The sequence below is a fragment of the Pristiophorus japonicus genome, chromosome 2 (assembly GCF_044704955.1).
Source record: "Pristiophorus japonicus isolate sPriJap1 chromosome 2, sPriJap1.hap1, whole genome shotgun sequence".
NCBI lineage: Eukaryota > Metazoa > Chordata > Chondrichthyes > Pristiophoridae > Pristiophorus > Pristiophorus japonicus.
This window is the reverse complement of record NC_091978.1, coordinates 60,290,397-60,306,290: the sequence shown is the minus strand read 5'-3', so window position 1 is coordinate 60,306,290 and position 15,894 is coordinate 60,290,397. Positions and strand designations below refer to the sequence as shown.

At 43.0% G+C, this 15,894-nt stretch overlaps 1 protein-coding gene across 1 annotated transcript in view; it reads right to left on the bottom strand.

Annotated features, from left to right (window-relative positions):
- The window catches only part of dcc (DCC netrin 1 receptor), a gene marked incomplete at its 5' end in the record, with an annotated part of 1,018,431 nt that overhangs the window by 113,673 nt on the left and 888,864 nt on the right, over positions 1-15,894 (bottom strand). The window contains one exon of the mRNA XM_070862030.1: positions 7,926-7,997. Within this exon, the coding sequence (XP_070718131.1) occupies positions 7,926-7,997 (72 nt within the window). The remainder of the gene's footprint in view (positions 1-7,925; positions 7,998-15,894) is intronic.

Sequence of the window (15,894 nt, the reverse complement as noted above, 5' to 3'; positions counted from 1 at the left end):
GAGCGGGGCAATGGGACTGACTGGATTGCTCTTCGAAAGAGCCGGTGCAGACTTGATGGGCCAAAAGCCTCCTTCTGTACTGTAATATTCTATGATTCTAATTTAGAGTATTGTGTGCAGTATTGTGCTCCAATAGGAAAGATATTGGCCCTGAAATCCGGCCTCCCCGGATCCGTATGGAGTGTGTACAGACCCGGGAAGGCATCGCAAAAGCTGGTTTTCGGCGCGCAATAATATGCGCCAAAATACTGCTTTTCCGATCTGTCAAATTTCTGGCTTGACAGATCGCACGCATCTCGGGGAGAATGACATTCCCATGGCAGAGATTGGGCTATTTGCCCATCTCTTGCCCTGCGAATGTCCTTAAAACTCCTGCGCCTGATAAAAGCAGGCGCATAACCTACTTTTACCAGCATAAGAGTTTTAAAACATACAAAAACGTGTAAAAATAAAATTTAAAAAACACATTTTAATTTAAAAAACCCTGCCCATTAAGGTAAGTTTATTTTAAACCATGATTAAAACTTTTTTTTTTAAATCGGCAAATATATTTTGTTCAAAAACATTTCTATCAACATTAATTTCTATAATGTATTTATAGAAACATAGAAACATAGAAATTTACAGCGCAGAAGGAGGCCATTTCGGCCCATCAGATCCATGCCGGCCGACAAAGAGCCGCAAGGCCCTTGGTCAGCAGCCCTGAAGGTTGCATATGAACAATGAACAATGGTGGAAAGGTAAAGAGCACCCAGCCCACCCAATCTGCCCCACACAACTGCGACACCCCTTACACTAAAACATTCTACACTCCACCCCAACTGGAGCCATGTGACCTCCTGGGAGAGGCAAAAACCAGATAAAAACCCAGGCCAATTGAGGGAGAAAAAAATCTGGGAAAATTCCTCTCCGACCCATCCAGGTGATCATGCTGGCCATATTCTATTCCCTGCAGTACTTACCATTATATCTGCGCCGGTCAACAAAAGGTTATCCAGTCTAATCCGAATTACCAGCTCTAGGTCCGTAACCTGCAGGTTACAGCACTTTCAGTGCCCATCCAACCATCTCTTAAAAGTGGTGAGGGTTTCTGTATCCACCACTCTTCCAGGCAGTGAGTTTCAGATCCTCACAACCCTCTGTGTAAAGAAGCCCCCCCCTCAAATCCCCTCTAAATCTTCCACCAACCTCCTTAAAACTATGCCCCCTCATAATAGACCCTCCACCAATGGAAATAGTCCCTTACTATCTACTATGTCCAGGCCCCTCAATATTTTGTACACCTCAATGAGGTCTCCTCTCAACCTCCTCTGTTCCAATAGAACAAACCCAGCCTATCCAATCTGTCCTCATAACTAAGATTCTCCATTCCAGGCAGCATCCTAGTAAATCTCCTCTGCACCCTCTCTAGTGCAATCACATCCTTCCTATAATGCAGCGACCAGAACTGTACACAGTACTCCAGCTGTGGCCTAACCAAAGTATTGTACAATTTAAGCATAACCTCCCTGCTCTTATATTCTATGCCTCGACCAATAGAGGCAAGCATTCCATATGCCTTCTTAACCACCTTATCCACCTGGCCTGCTACTTTCAGGGATCTGTGGACAAACATTCCAAGATCCCTTTGTTCATCTACACTATTAAGTGGCCTACCGCTTAATGTGTATACTCTTTCCTTATTAGCCCTCCCAAGTGCATCACTTCACACTTCTCTGAATTAAATTCCATTTGCCACTGCTCTGCCCACTTAACCAGTAGATTGATATCCTCCTGCAGCCCATGACTTTCCTCTTCATTATCAACCACACAGCCAATTTTAGTGTCGTCTGCAAACTTGTTAATAATACTCCCTATATTCAAATCTAAATCGTTGATATAGAACACAAAAAGGGACCCAGTACTGAGCCCTGCAGAACCCCACTGGAAACATCCTTCCAGTCACAAAAACATCCATCAACCATTATCCTTTGCTTCCTACCTCCAAGCCAATTTTGGATCCAACTTGCCACTTTGCCCTGTATCCCATGGGCTTTAACCTTCGTGACCTGTCTACCATGTGGGACCTTATCAAAAGCTTTGCTAAAGTCCATATACACTACATGTCTTGGTTACCTCCTCAAAAAATTCAATCAGGTTAGTCAAACACGATCGTCCCTTAACAAATCCGTGCTGACTGTCCCTAATTAATCCTTGCCTTTCCACCTTATGTGAGGTGTTTTTTTATTTTTTCTGTAATGTTTGGGTGTTTGGGGGTGTTTTTCATTCATAGTAAGAGGAGTTTCAAATTAACAAAACTCTTATTACTATGAATGAGAAAATACATTACAGTGATTGGGTGTCCAGGCCCACGTGACTCTTACGGCCGTCCCAACGTGAACGCACTCCGTTGCGCAAGAAGAGGAGGCCTCGAGTCCGGAATCTCTGGTGAGCATTTGACCAAAAGGTAAGTGCGCATCTTTTCTCCTATTTTTAGTCGAACGCCCGTGGGAAGAAGAAACTGGGATTTCAGACCCATTGAGGCTACAATACAGATTTACCAGATGGCTTCCTGGTATGAGGAAGTACAAATTTGAAGAAAGACGTGAAAATTGCAATTTTTTTTCATCAGAACAATGCTGATTATGAGGTGATGTGACAAAATGGTTAAAAGTATGAATGAATGGGACAGAATAGAAGCAAACCATCATAGAAAAGAAAATCAAGCAGAGTGGAAAACGGGCTGTTAATTTGTTATCACTCAATTTGCGATATCACCCAAGACAAATTTAACCCCCCAATGTCTATAAAACAAACTTAACTGCATGAACTTAATAGGGGATTTAAAAATTATAGACACGATTGAATCATTTCCTAGTTGCGATCTAATTTCCTTCAATGATATTAATGCATTTTTCGCATTGTTTTATATCCAGCCTTCTGTTTTAACTTGTTTAAACCTTGTCAAACACATGTAGTACAATATCCTTGTGCTTTAATATGATGTGCCATTAAATGGCACATACTGGTTCATGTTCATGATTTTTCACACAGTGAGTTCTTGAGATCAGTCACGTGGGAGACACCACAGAGTGATGATGGGATACTTCCCGACCCCGTGGGGATTAGCAAAGGGAGTCACCCCAGATTGTACATGTGTAATTCTAGTGGTTGGTTACAGAGCAGCTCTGGAGGAGACATGAAAGCAGGTTGTTTGCCTGTGCGTTCGAAGATGGTCACTGTATACTACGGGGGGAACCACAGAACTCACAGAATAGAAAATAATAAAAAGCTTCAGAATAAAGATAACCAAAATAAAGTTTGAATGTGACAGCTGTTGTGACAATTGGAAAACACACAAAGATTAACTTGCAAAGGTCAATCCCAATGATGGGTTTCAGAGTGCTGGACAATTCAAATTCCTTTGGAAAGCTGTTTAGATACAATAACTGTTCCGAAAGGAATTTATTTTGAAAATCAGTTTTAATTTAAATGATAGTAATTATGTTATCATCATCAATTGTAATTGATTTGAAGATCTACAGCAGAATCATTAAATTGCAGTGTAAAACCTTACGGTTTTCTTAAATTACCACAGGGGCACCATGCAATATATAAACAGAATTAAATATTCCAAGCATGAAAGTTACTGAAAAAGATGTTGAATGGGATAGAATATTGGAGTCAGTGTTTAATATCCAAGAGCATGTTATTTAATGTGAAATACTATGTTAACATCCCAATTATGTAGACCATCTGAGTGTATACTGCTTCTAGCAGCCCGAATGGCTTAGAATGCACCAGAGGTTCTGTGATCAATGTTGAATTAGTTAATGGCCGCAAGATCAATGTGGCTCCAATTGGCCTCAGTTTCCTTAGCTAGGAGGAAAATTGGCCTGGCTCCCACACAGGCTGCGATTTCGCCAACGGTGGTGGGTCGGGTGCTGCTGCCATTGGTGGCTTGTGGGGAACGGTCTCCCGGCTCCATCCCCCCTTCTCACAGCCTGTTAAGTACCTTAATTAATTGGCCCGCTGCTTGATGTTGGGTCTGCGATTGGCACGCAGATGTGACAGTTGAGAAACTGACATGGAGGCGGGTTCAGAGTGGGATCCCGAGCCCGCTGTCAATCAGGGCCATTTTGACAGCAGGCCTGCCTCCAAACCGCGCTCGCAGGGCTGGGAAGATTCTGGCCTTGATTAGAAACATAGAAACATAGAAAATAGGTGCAGGAGTAGGCCATTCAGCCCTTCTAGCCTGCACCGCCATTCAATGAGTTCATGGCTGAACATGCAACTTCAGTACCCCCTTCCTGCTTTATCGCCATACCCCTTGATCCCCCTAGTAGTAAGGACTTCATCTAACTCCCTTTTGAATATATTTAGTGAATTGGCCTCAACGACTTTCTGTGGTAGAGAATTCCACAGGTTCACCACTCTCTGGGTGAAGAAGTTTCTCCTCATCTCGGTCCTAAATGGCTTACCCCTTATCCTCAGACTGTGACCCCTGGTTCTGGACTTCCCCAACATTGGGAACATTCTTCCTGCATCTAACCTGTCTAAACCCGTCAGAATTTTAAACGTTTCTATGAGGTCCCCTCTCATTCTTCTGAACTCCAGTGAATACAAGCCCAGTTGATCCAGTCTTTCTTGATAGGTCAGTCCCGCCATCCCGGGAATCAGTCTGGTGAATCTTCGCTGCACTCCCTCAATAGCAAGAATGTCCTTCCTCAAATTAGGAGACCATAACTGTACACAATACTCCAGGTGTGGCCTCACCAAGGCCCTGTACAACTGTAGCAACACCTCCCTGCCTCTGTATTCAAATCCTCTCGCTATGAAGGCCAACATGCCATTTGCTTTCTTAACCGCCTGCTGTACCTGCATGCTAACCTTCAATGACTGATGTACCATGACACCCAGGTCTCGTTGCACCTCCCCTTTTCCTAATCTGTCACCATTCAGATAATAGTCTGTCTCTCTGTTTTTACCACCAAAGTGGATAACCTCACATTTATCCACATTAAACTTCATCTGCCATGCATTTGCCCACTCACCTAACCTATCCAAGTCACTCTGCAGCCTAATAGCATCCTCCTCGCAGCTCACACTGCCACCCAACTTAGTGTCATCCGCAAATTTGGAGATACTGCATTTAATCCCCTCATCTAAATCATTAATGTACAATGTAAACAGCTGGGGCCCCAGCACAGAACCTTGCAGCACCCCACTAGTCACTGCCTGCCATTCTGAAAAGTACCCGTTTACTCCTACTCTTTGCTTCCTGTCTGACAACCAGTTCTCAATCCACGTCAGCACACTACCCCCAATCCCATGTGCTTTAACTTTGCACATTAATCTCTTGTGTGGGACCTTGTCGAAAGCCTTCTGAAAGTCCAAATATACCACATCAACTGGTTCTCCTTTGTCCACTTTACTGGAAACATCCTCAAAAAATTCCAGAAGATTTGTCAAGCATGATTTCCCTTTCACAAATCCATGCTGACTTGGACCTATCATGTCACCATTTTCCAGATGCACTGCTATGACATCCTTAATAATTGATTCCATCATTTTACCCACTACTGAGGTCAGGCTGACCGGTCTATAATTCCCTGTTTTCTCTCTCCCTCCTTTTTTAAAAAGTGGGGTTACATTGGCTACCCTCCACTCCATAGGAACTGATCCAGAGTCAATGGAATGTTGGAAAATGACTGTCAATGCATCCGCTATTTCCAAGGCCACCTCCTTAAGTACTCTGGGATGCAGTCCATCAGGCCCTGGGGATTTATCGGCCTTCAATTCCATCAATTTCCCCAACAGAATTTCCCGACTAATAAAGATTTCCTTCAGTTCCCCCTCCTTACTAGACCCTCTGACCCTTTTTATATCCGGAAGGTTGTTTGTATCCTCCTTAGTGAATACCGAACCAAAGTACTTCTTCAATTGGTCTACCATTTCTTTGTTCCCCGTTATGACTTCCCCTGATTCTGACTGCAGGGGACCTACGTTTGTCTTTACTAACCTTTTTCTCTTTACATACCTATAGAAACTTTTGCAATCCACCTTAATGTTCCCTGCAAGCTTCTTCTCGTACTCCATTTTCCCTGCCCTAATCAAACCCTTTGTCCTCCTCTGCTGAGTTCTAAATTTCTCCCAGTCCCCAGGTTCGCTGCTATTTCTGGCCAATTTGTATGCCACTTCCTTGGCTTTAATACTATCCCTGATTTCCCTAGATAGCCACGGTTGAGCCACCTTCCCTTTTTTATTTTTACGCCAGACAGGAATGTACAATTGTTGTAATTCATCCATGCGGTCTCTAAATGTCTGCCATTGCCCATCCACAGTCAACCCCGTAAGTATCATTCGCCAATCTATCCTAGCCAATTCACGCCTCATACCTTCAAAGTTACCCTTCTTTAAGTTCTGGACCATGGTCTCTGAATTTACTGTTTCATTCTCCATCCTAATGCAGAATTCCACCATATTATGGTCACTCTTCCCCAAGGGGCCTCGCACAATGAGATTGCTAATTAATCCTCTCTCATTACACAACACCCAGTCTAAGATGGCCTCCCCAGTAGTTGGTTCCTCAACATATTGGTCTAGAAAACCATCCCTTATGCACTCCAGGAAATCCTCCTCCACCGTATTGCTTCCAGTTTGGCTAGCCCAATCTATGTGCATATTAAAGTCACCCATTATAACTGCTACACCTTTATTGCATGCACCCCTAATTTCCTGTTTGATGCCCTCCCCAACATCACTACTACTGTTTGGAGGTCTGTACACAACTCCTACTAACGTTTTTTGCCCTTTGGTGTTCTGCAGCTCTACCCATATAGATTCCACATCATCCAAGCTAATGTCTTTCCTAACTATTGCATTAATCTCCTCTTTAACCAACAATGCTACCCCACCTCCTTTTCCTTTTATTCTATCCTTCCTGAATGTTGAATACCCCTGAATGTTGAGTTCCCAGCCCTGATCATCCTGGAGCCACGTCTCCGTAATCCCAATCACATCATATTTATTAACATCTATTTGCACAATTAATTCATCCACCTTATTGCGGATACTCCTTGCATTAAGACACAAAGCCTTCAGGCTTGTTTTTTTAACATCCTTTGTCCTTTTATAATTTTGCTGTACAGTGGCCCTTTTTGTTCTTTGCCTTGGGTTTCTCCGCCCTCCACTTTTCCTCATCTCCTTTCTGTCTTTTGCTTTTGCCTCCTTTTTGTTTCCCTCTGTCTCCCTGCATAGGTTCCCATCCCCCTGCCATATTAGTTTAAATCCTCCCCAACAGCACTAGCAAACACTCCCCCGAGGACATTGGTTCCGGTCCTGCCCAGGCGCAGACCGTCCGGTTTGTACTGGTCCCACCTCCCCCAGAACCGGTCCCAATGCCCCAGGAATTTGAATCCCTCCCTGCTGCACCACTGCTCAAGCCACGTATTCATCTGCGCTATCCTGCGATTCCTACTCTGACTATCACGTGGCACTGGTAGCAATCCCGAGATTACTACTTTTGAGGTCCTACTTTTTAATTTAGCTCCTAGCTCCTTAAATTCGTTTCGTAGGACCTCATCCCTTTTTTTACCTATGTCGTTGGTACCAATGTGCACCACGACAACTGGCTGTTCTCCCTCCCATTTCAGAATGTCCTGCACCCGCTCCGAGACATCCTTGACCCTTGCACCAGGGAGGTTACTATTAGTAACTTCTCCTGGAAACCCGTGTATATCTGTGCATGGAGTCAGAGCAGGATTGGACTCTGCGTGGTAATCCTTCTAGGATAGAATAGCTTACAATAATCATTGCTCAGGCTCCCGAGAGGTACCAGGGGGCTACCACCAGCCATGGAACTATATCCCACCAAGGTGCCGGTGCCTTGAGTGGGAGAAAAAAAATGCACGTTTTTTAATCTCATCTTATGTTTGTGAACTTACCATTTAAGCTGCTCCTGTCAATTAAGTTGGTGTCTGCTGGCCAGAATGCTCCGTCCCCATGTACACTCCTACCTGCTGAGCAAAGAAGGCATGTCAGAGGGAGAGCTACTGAACTAAGCTGAATGTCAGCATCGTGGAACAGTGTTATAAAAGAAACCTTCAGGATCACCTTGAGCAAAAACAAACTGCAGGTGAATAATAAAGGAGATGGGCTACATATAGAATCCCAGTCATGAAATATTTCAATCACGCAAGCACATCTCTTCTAATATTATGTAAGTTATTCCATTTAAAGGAGCACTCCATCCCTGGTCTTTCAAACTACATCAAAACCAACTTTTTTTCTTGCAAATCCAATACCTAAATAATTAGCATTAATCTTGAAATTCTGTCAAGTAATCGATTTCTTATTTGAGTCATTAGATTGAACGATAACAAAACCCTTCAAAATAAATGAAAGTTTTACAATGTATCACAAACTAATGTTGCCTCTCTTTTGGCTCATGATGTCAGGGTTGATGACATCTAAGCAATACGCCATGTGTTACCTGTTCAACCTATGACATAATTCAGCAGAAAACTTTAACTGGAAAGAGGGCAGTGGCAGAATTTGGGTAACAAGATTGGAAAACATTATTTCAGGATTAGAAACACCTGAATATTGGGTCTGAGCAACAGAATCTAATGAAGTACCTGTCACCATTTGAAAAGCGTGCTGTTACTTCACAGATTAGCCTATTATAATTAGCTATTTCCCTCAATAAAATTTAATTTAAGTGAGTGCTTTACTTTTAAAAACCAACATTTTCATGTGAGATGGTACACCACAAATAATTGATCCCTCCCTATCTCTGTAATCTCCTCCAACCCCACAACCCCCCCCCCCACCTCCCCCACCCCGAGATGTCTGCGCCCTCTAATTCTGCCCTCTTGAGTAACCCTGATTATAATCACTCAACCATTGGTGGCTGTGCCTTCTGTTGCCTAGACCCTAAGCTCTAGTATTCCCTGCCTAAGGCTCTCTTTCTTCCTTCAAGGTGCTCCTTAAAACCTACCTCTTTGTCCAAGTTTTTGGTCACCTGCCCTAATTTCTCCTATGTGGTTCGGTGTCAAATTTTTTATCTCATAATACTCCTGTGAAACACCTTGGGATGTTTCACTATGTTAAAGGCGCTATATAAATACAAGTTGTTGTTGTTGTTAAATCTTAATTTAAATGCCTGCTTTGAGGATCTGAAGTGCAATTGTAGAATATTTATATACAATCCCTATATGCAACTCCACAATGTCTCTATAAAACAAATCTACTTTCAAATTGAAAGAAATGGTGCTAACCCAGAGGTGCAGTCAATCATTTACTCTTGACATGCTGATGTTCCAAATTAGAATTAGTATGGAGTTATCTTTTAGGAGGGATTTCTTAAAGACACATACCTATTTGTAGCATGCCTTACATCATGCCTTACATAGCAACAAACATAAACAGAGCATTGGGAAACAAAGTACAAAGGAACAGATCATAGAATGGCTATAGCACAGAAGGAAGCCATTCGGCCTGTCGAGCCCGTGCCGACGAGGAAGTAATTTGGAATGAAAATTCAACTTGCTGCTGGGAGGTTCTGACTGGATACAGTAAGGTATAGCTACTGTTGATAAACATAGTCCTGCTACAATGTTTATATTTTCAATCTTGCTTCACTATTTTGTTATAATCTCATCAATCAACTGACCTGCAGTTTTGCCAATGAGAACTATATTTTAAGTAACGCCATGAAAATTCAAAACTCACAAGGATTAAGAAACTATGTCCATATTTATCTCTATGCCAGTCATTATTCTGTGATTAGAATCGCTTCAGTTCTTGAAATATATTTATCAAGGTTTTTTTCTCCTCTCTCGCTTCAGAATTACCTCTCTCTGGGATTAGATTAGAACGTACATCAATTATTTTATTTTTTTAAATTGTAAATTTTATGGTGATGAAGGTGAGGTGCCTTACTGTAGAGGAATAAACATTTTCCATTTGGGACACTCGGCTCATGTATGCCATGATTAGATGTATAAATGTCCCAATAATGAAGAGAATTTCTACTCTACCAGGCATGCTGAAATTGTAAACACATTCTTTATTAATGAATTTACAATCTAATTTCACATAATGCACAAAGGCATAATTCCCCAAACTGTCTCAAGACATCATCAACCAGTGACCTTTTTCTGATTCCCACACCAGCCATTTTTCTCTGAGTGAGATTGCCAATTTAATGCCAATTACTGTCAATTAGGGGTGGCTATTTTGTACGGTGACAATCAGGAACGGACTTGAAACTGCCCAAACTCATTTCATCTGGGACCTTTACAGCCAACAGACAGTTCCATCCTGTCACTTTAGGCCAGCATTGAGTCCATATTGCCAAATGTCAGCAATGCACACTGACGGTCAACATATACAGTTGTGTCAGCATTTGTTGACAAAAATCAGTCCTTGAGCCTGCTCCACCATTCAATAAGATCATGGCTGATCTGATCCTGGCCTCAACTCCACTTCCCCGCCCGCTCCCCATAACCCTCGACTTATCATTCAAAAATCTGTCTATCTCCACCTTAAATATATTCAATGACCCAGCCTCCACAGCTCTCTGAGGTAGAGAATTCCATAGATTCACAACCCCCTGAGAGAAGAAATTCCTCCTCATTTCTGTTTTAAATGGGCAACCCCTTATTCTAAAACTATGGCCCCAAGTTTCCCCCCGTCATGAGGTGCGCTGACTTTCTAAACTAAAAAGGGCACCGAAAAGTTACCTTCCAATTCTATCCGCTCCTCAGGGCGTCTTCGGCCTCGGCATGGCGCAGCACATCCAGTGGGGGGGGGGTGGAGCCAGGTCCCACGCTGAAAACAGTGCCAGGACCTCTGCACATGCGCGCTAGAGTGTGCGTGCATGTGCAGTATCTCCTCGTCCCCACAATCTCTGTGACGCTCTGCAGGCTGTGTGGGAGGGGCCCAACGCACACCGCCCCTGGCCGAATGGGTTCCCTCATCGGCGGCCCACTGTGTTCCCTAACGTAGAACTTCTATTTTTTATTTGTTATTTATTAATTGATTGATTGCTTATTACTTTGGTCTTGGTGATTTAGGTGGAGGGTTCCTTCTATTTTTTATTTGTTAATTAATTGCTTATTACTTTCTGTGCTTTGTAAGTCTAGGTGCAGATCCTCTCAGCTTCCATGTAATTTTTATTTGTTATTGAATGCTTATTTTTGTGCATTGTTTAGCGCTTAGTGCTTTAAATGTATTTATGCTTCTTTAATGTTGTTGTGAAGGTGTTTAATGCTTTGTAAGGTCCTCTCACTTCCCTCCCCCCGCCACCCTCCCATCTCTAGCTACCTGCGCTGATTTCTTAGCTCACCGCAAGATTTTTCTGTGCGGACACAAGTGGCCACATACGCTGGCCTAAGTTAGTTTGGAGGAACTTTTAGCTGTCTAAACTTGCTTAAATAGCCAAAACAGGCATCAGTGGCTGGTAACGCCCCCTTTTGAAAAAGAAACGAAACTAAAAAAAAACTAACTAACTCACTTACACTGGAGCAAATTAAATGGGCAGATTTTTAAGATTCTCCAAAAAAATCTAGTTGCTCCAAAAAAAAACAGAGCAACTCCTGGGGAAACCTGGGCCCTATGCCCCCTAGTTCTAGATTCTGTCATGAGGGGAAACATCCTCTCTGCATCAACCCTATCAAGCCTCCTCAGAATCTGATCCAATTCAATAAGATCACCTCAAAGTCTTCTAAACTCCAATGAGTATAGGCCCAATCTGCTGAATCTTTCTACATATGACAACCCCTTCATTTCAGGAATCAACATTGTGAACCTTCTCGGAACTGCCCCCAGTGCAAGTATATCCTTCCTGAAATAAGGAAACCAAAACTATATGCAGTACTCTAGGTGTGGTCTTACCAATGCACTGTACAGTTGTAGCAGGACTTCCCTACTTTTATACTCCGTCCCCCTTGCAATAAAGACCAACATTCCATTTGTCTTCCTAAATACTTGCTGTACGTGCATGCTAACTTTTTGCGTTTCATGTATAAGGACCCCCAGATCCCTCTGTACCACCGCATTTTGTAATCTCTCCCCATTTAAATAATAATTCACTTTTTTATTTTTCCTACCAAAGTGGATAACCTCAAATGTTCCCACATTATACTCCATCTGCCAAATTTTTGCCCACTCACTTAGTCTATATCTATCCCTTTGTAGATTCTTTGCGTCCTCCTCACAACTTATTTTCCCACCTATCTTTGTATCATCAGCAAATTTGACTAGATTACACTCGGTCCCTTCATCCAAGTCATTAAATAAATTGTAAATAGTTGAGGCCCCAGCATTGATCCCTGTGGCAGCCCACTAGTTATAGTTTGCCAACCAGAAAATGACCCATTTATCCCAAATCTCTGCTTTCTGTTAGTTAGCCAATTCTCTATTCACGCTGCTATATTAACCCCAAACCCGTGAGCTCTTATCTTGTACAGTAACCTTTTATGTGGCACCTTATCGAATGCTTTCTGGAAATAGAAACATAGAAACATCGAAAATAGGTGCAAAAGTAGGCCATTTAGCCCTTCGAGCCTGCACCACCATTCAATAAGATCATGGCTGATCATTCCCTCAGTACCCCTTTCCTGCTTTCTCTCCATACCCCTTGATTCCCTTAGCCGTAAGGGCCATATCTAATTCTCTCTTGAATATATCCAATCAACTGGCATAAATAACTCTCTGCGGCAGGGAATTCCACAGGTTAACAACTCTCTGAGTGAAGAAGTTTCTCCTCATCTCCATCCTAAATGGCCTACCCCTTATCCTAAGACTGTGTCCCCTGGTTCTGGACTTCCCCAACATCGGGAACAATCTACACGCATCTAACCTGTCCTGTCCCATCAGAATCTTGTATGTTTCTGAGATCCCCTCTCATCCTTCTTAACTCCAATGTATAAAGGCCCAGTTGATCCAGTCTCTTCTCATATGTCAGTCCAGCCATCCTGGGAATCATTCTGGTGAACCTTCACTGCACTCCCTCAATAGCAAGAACATCCTTCCTCAGATTAGGAGACCAAGCCTGAACACAATATTCCAGGTGAGGCCTCACCAAGGCCCTGTACAACTGCAGTAAGATCTCGCTGCTCCTATATTCAAATCCCCTAGCTGTGAAGGCCAACATATCATTTGCCTTCTTTACCATCTGCTGTACCTGTATGCCAACTTTCAATGACTGATGAACCATGACACCCAGGTCTCGTTGCACCTCCCCTTTTCCTAATCTGCCACGATTCAGATAATATTCTATCTTTGCGTTTTTGCCCCCAAAGTGGATAACCTCACATTTATCCACATTATACTGCATCTGTCATGCATTTGCCCACTCACCTAACCTGTCCAAGTCACCCTGCAGCCTCTTAGCGACCCGCTCACAGCTCACACCGCCACCCAGTTTAGTGTCATCTGCAAACTTGGAGATATTACACTGAATTCCTTCATCCAAATCATTGATGTATATTGTAAAGAGCTGGGGTCCCAGCATTGAGCCCTGCGGCACTCCACTAGTCACTGCCTGCCATTCTGAAAAGGACCATTTATGCTGACTCTCTGCTTCCTGTCTGCCAACCAGTTCTCTATCCACGTCAGTACATTACCCCCATTACCATGTGCTTTGATTTTGCACAACAATCTCTTGTGCGGGACCTTGTCAAAAGCCTTTTGAAAGTCCAAATACACCACATCCAGTGGTTCTCCCTTGTCCACTCTACTAGTTACACCCTCAAAAAATTCCAGAAGATTTGTCAAGCATAATTTCCCTTTCATAAATCCATGCTGACTTGGACCGATCCTGTCACTGCTTTCCAAATGCGCTGCTATTTCATCCTTAATAATTGATTCCAACATTTTCCCTACTACTGATGTCAGGCTAACCGATCTATAATTACCCACTTTCTCTCTCCCTCCCTTTTTAAAAAGTGGTGTTACATTAGCTACCCTCTAGTCCATAGGAACTGATCCCGAGTTGATAGACTGTTGGAAAATGATCACCAATGCATCCACTATTTCTAGGGCCACTTCCTTAAGTACTCTGGGATGCCTGACTATCTGGCCCCGGGGATGTATCGGCCTTCAATCCCATCAATTTCCCTAACACAATTTCCTGCCTAATAAGGATAACCTTCAGTTCTTCCTTCTCACTAGACCCTCGGCCCCCTAGTATTTCCGGAAGCTTATTTGTGTCTTCCTTCGTTAAGACAGAACCAAAGAACTTGTTCAATTGGTCTGCCATTTCTTTGTTCCCCATTATAAATTCAACTGAATCCGCCAGGGACCTACGTTTGTCTTCATTAATCTTTTTCTCTTCACATATCTTTAGAAGCTTTTGCAGTCAGTTTTTATGTTCCCGGCAAGCTACTTCTCGTACTCTATTTTCCCCCTCTTAATTAAACCCTTTGTCGTCCTATGCTGAATTCTAAATTTCTCCCAGTCCTCAGGTTTGCTGCTTTTTCTGGCCAATTTATATGCCTCTTCCTTGGATTTAACACTATCCTTAATTTCCCTTGTTAGCCACAGTTGAGCCACCTTCCCCATTTTATTTTTAATCCAGACAGAGATGTACAATTGCTGAAGTTCATCCATGTGATCTTTAAATGTTTGCCATTGCCTATCCACCGTCAACCCTTAAATATCATTTGCCAGTCTATTCTAGCCAATTCACACCTCAAACCATTGAAGTTACCTTTCCTTAAGTTCAGGACCCTAGTTTCTGAATTAACTGTGTCACGCACCATCCTAATAAAGAATTCTACCATATTATGGTCACTCTTCCCCAAGGGGTCTTGCACAACAAGATTGCTAATTAGTCCTTTCTCATTACACATCACCCAGTCTAGGATGGCCAGCTTCCTGGTTGGTTCCTCGACATATTGGTCTCGAAAACCATCCCTAATACACTCCAGGAAATCCTCCTCCACCGCATTGCTACCAGTTTGGTTAGCCCAATCAATATGTAGATTAAAGTCACCCATGATAACTGCTGTACCTTTATTGCATGCATCCCTAATTTCTTGTTTGATGCTGTCTTCAAACTTACTACTACTGTTTGGTGGTCTGTACACAACTCCCACTAGCTTTTTCTGCCCCTTGGTATTCCGTAGCTCCACTCATACCGATTCCATATCATCCAAGCTAATGTCCTTTCTTACTATTGCATTAATTTCCTCTTTAACCAGCAATGTCACCTCGCCTCCTTTTCCTTTCTGTCTATCCTCCCTAAATGTTGAAAACCCCTGGATGTTGAGTTCCCAGCCTTGGTCTCCCTGGAGCCATGTCTCTGTGATGCCAATTACATCATATCCATTAACTGCTATCTGTGCAATTAATTCGTCCACCTTATTACGAATACTCCTCGCATTGAGGCACAGAGCCTTCAGGCTTGTCTTTCTAACACATTTTGCCCCTTTAGAATTTTGCTGTAATGTGGCCCTTTTTGCTTTTTACCTTAGGTTTCTCTGCCCTCCACTTTTACTTTTCTTCTTTCTATCTTTTGCTTCTGCCCCCATTCTACTTCCTTCTGTCTCCCTGCATAGGTTCTCATCCCCCTGCCATATTAGTTTAACTCTTCCCCAACAGCACTAGCAAACACTCCCCCTAGGACATTGGTTCTGGTCCTGCCAGGTGTAGACCGTCCGGTTTGTACTGGTCCCACCTCCCCCAGAACCGGTTCCAATGCCCCAGGAATTTGAATCCCTTCCTTCTGAACCACTCCTCAAGCCACGTATTCATCTGAGCTATCCTGCGATTCCTACTCTGACTAGCACGTGGCACTGGTAGCAATCCTGAGATTACTACTTTTAAGGTCCTACTTTTTAATTTCGCTCTGAGCTCCCTAAATTCATCTCGTAGGACCTCATCCCCTTTTTTACTTATGTCGTT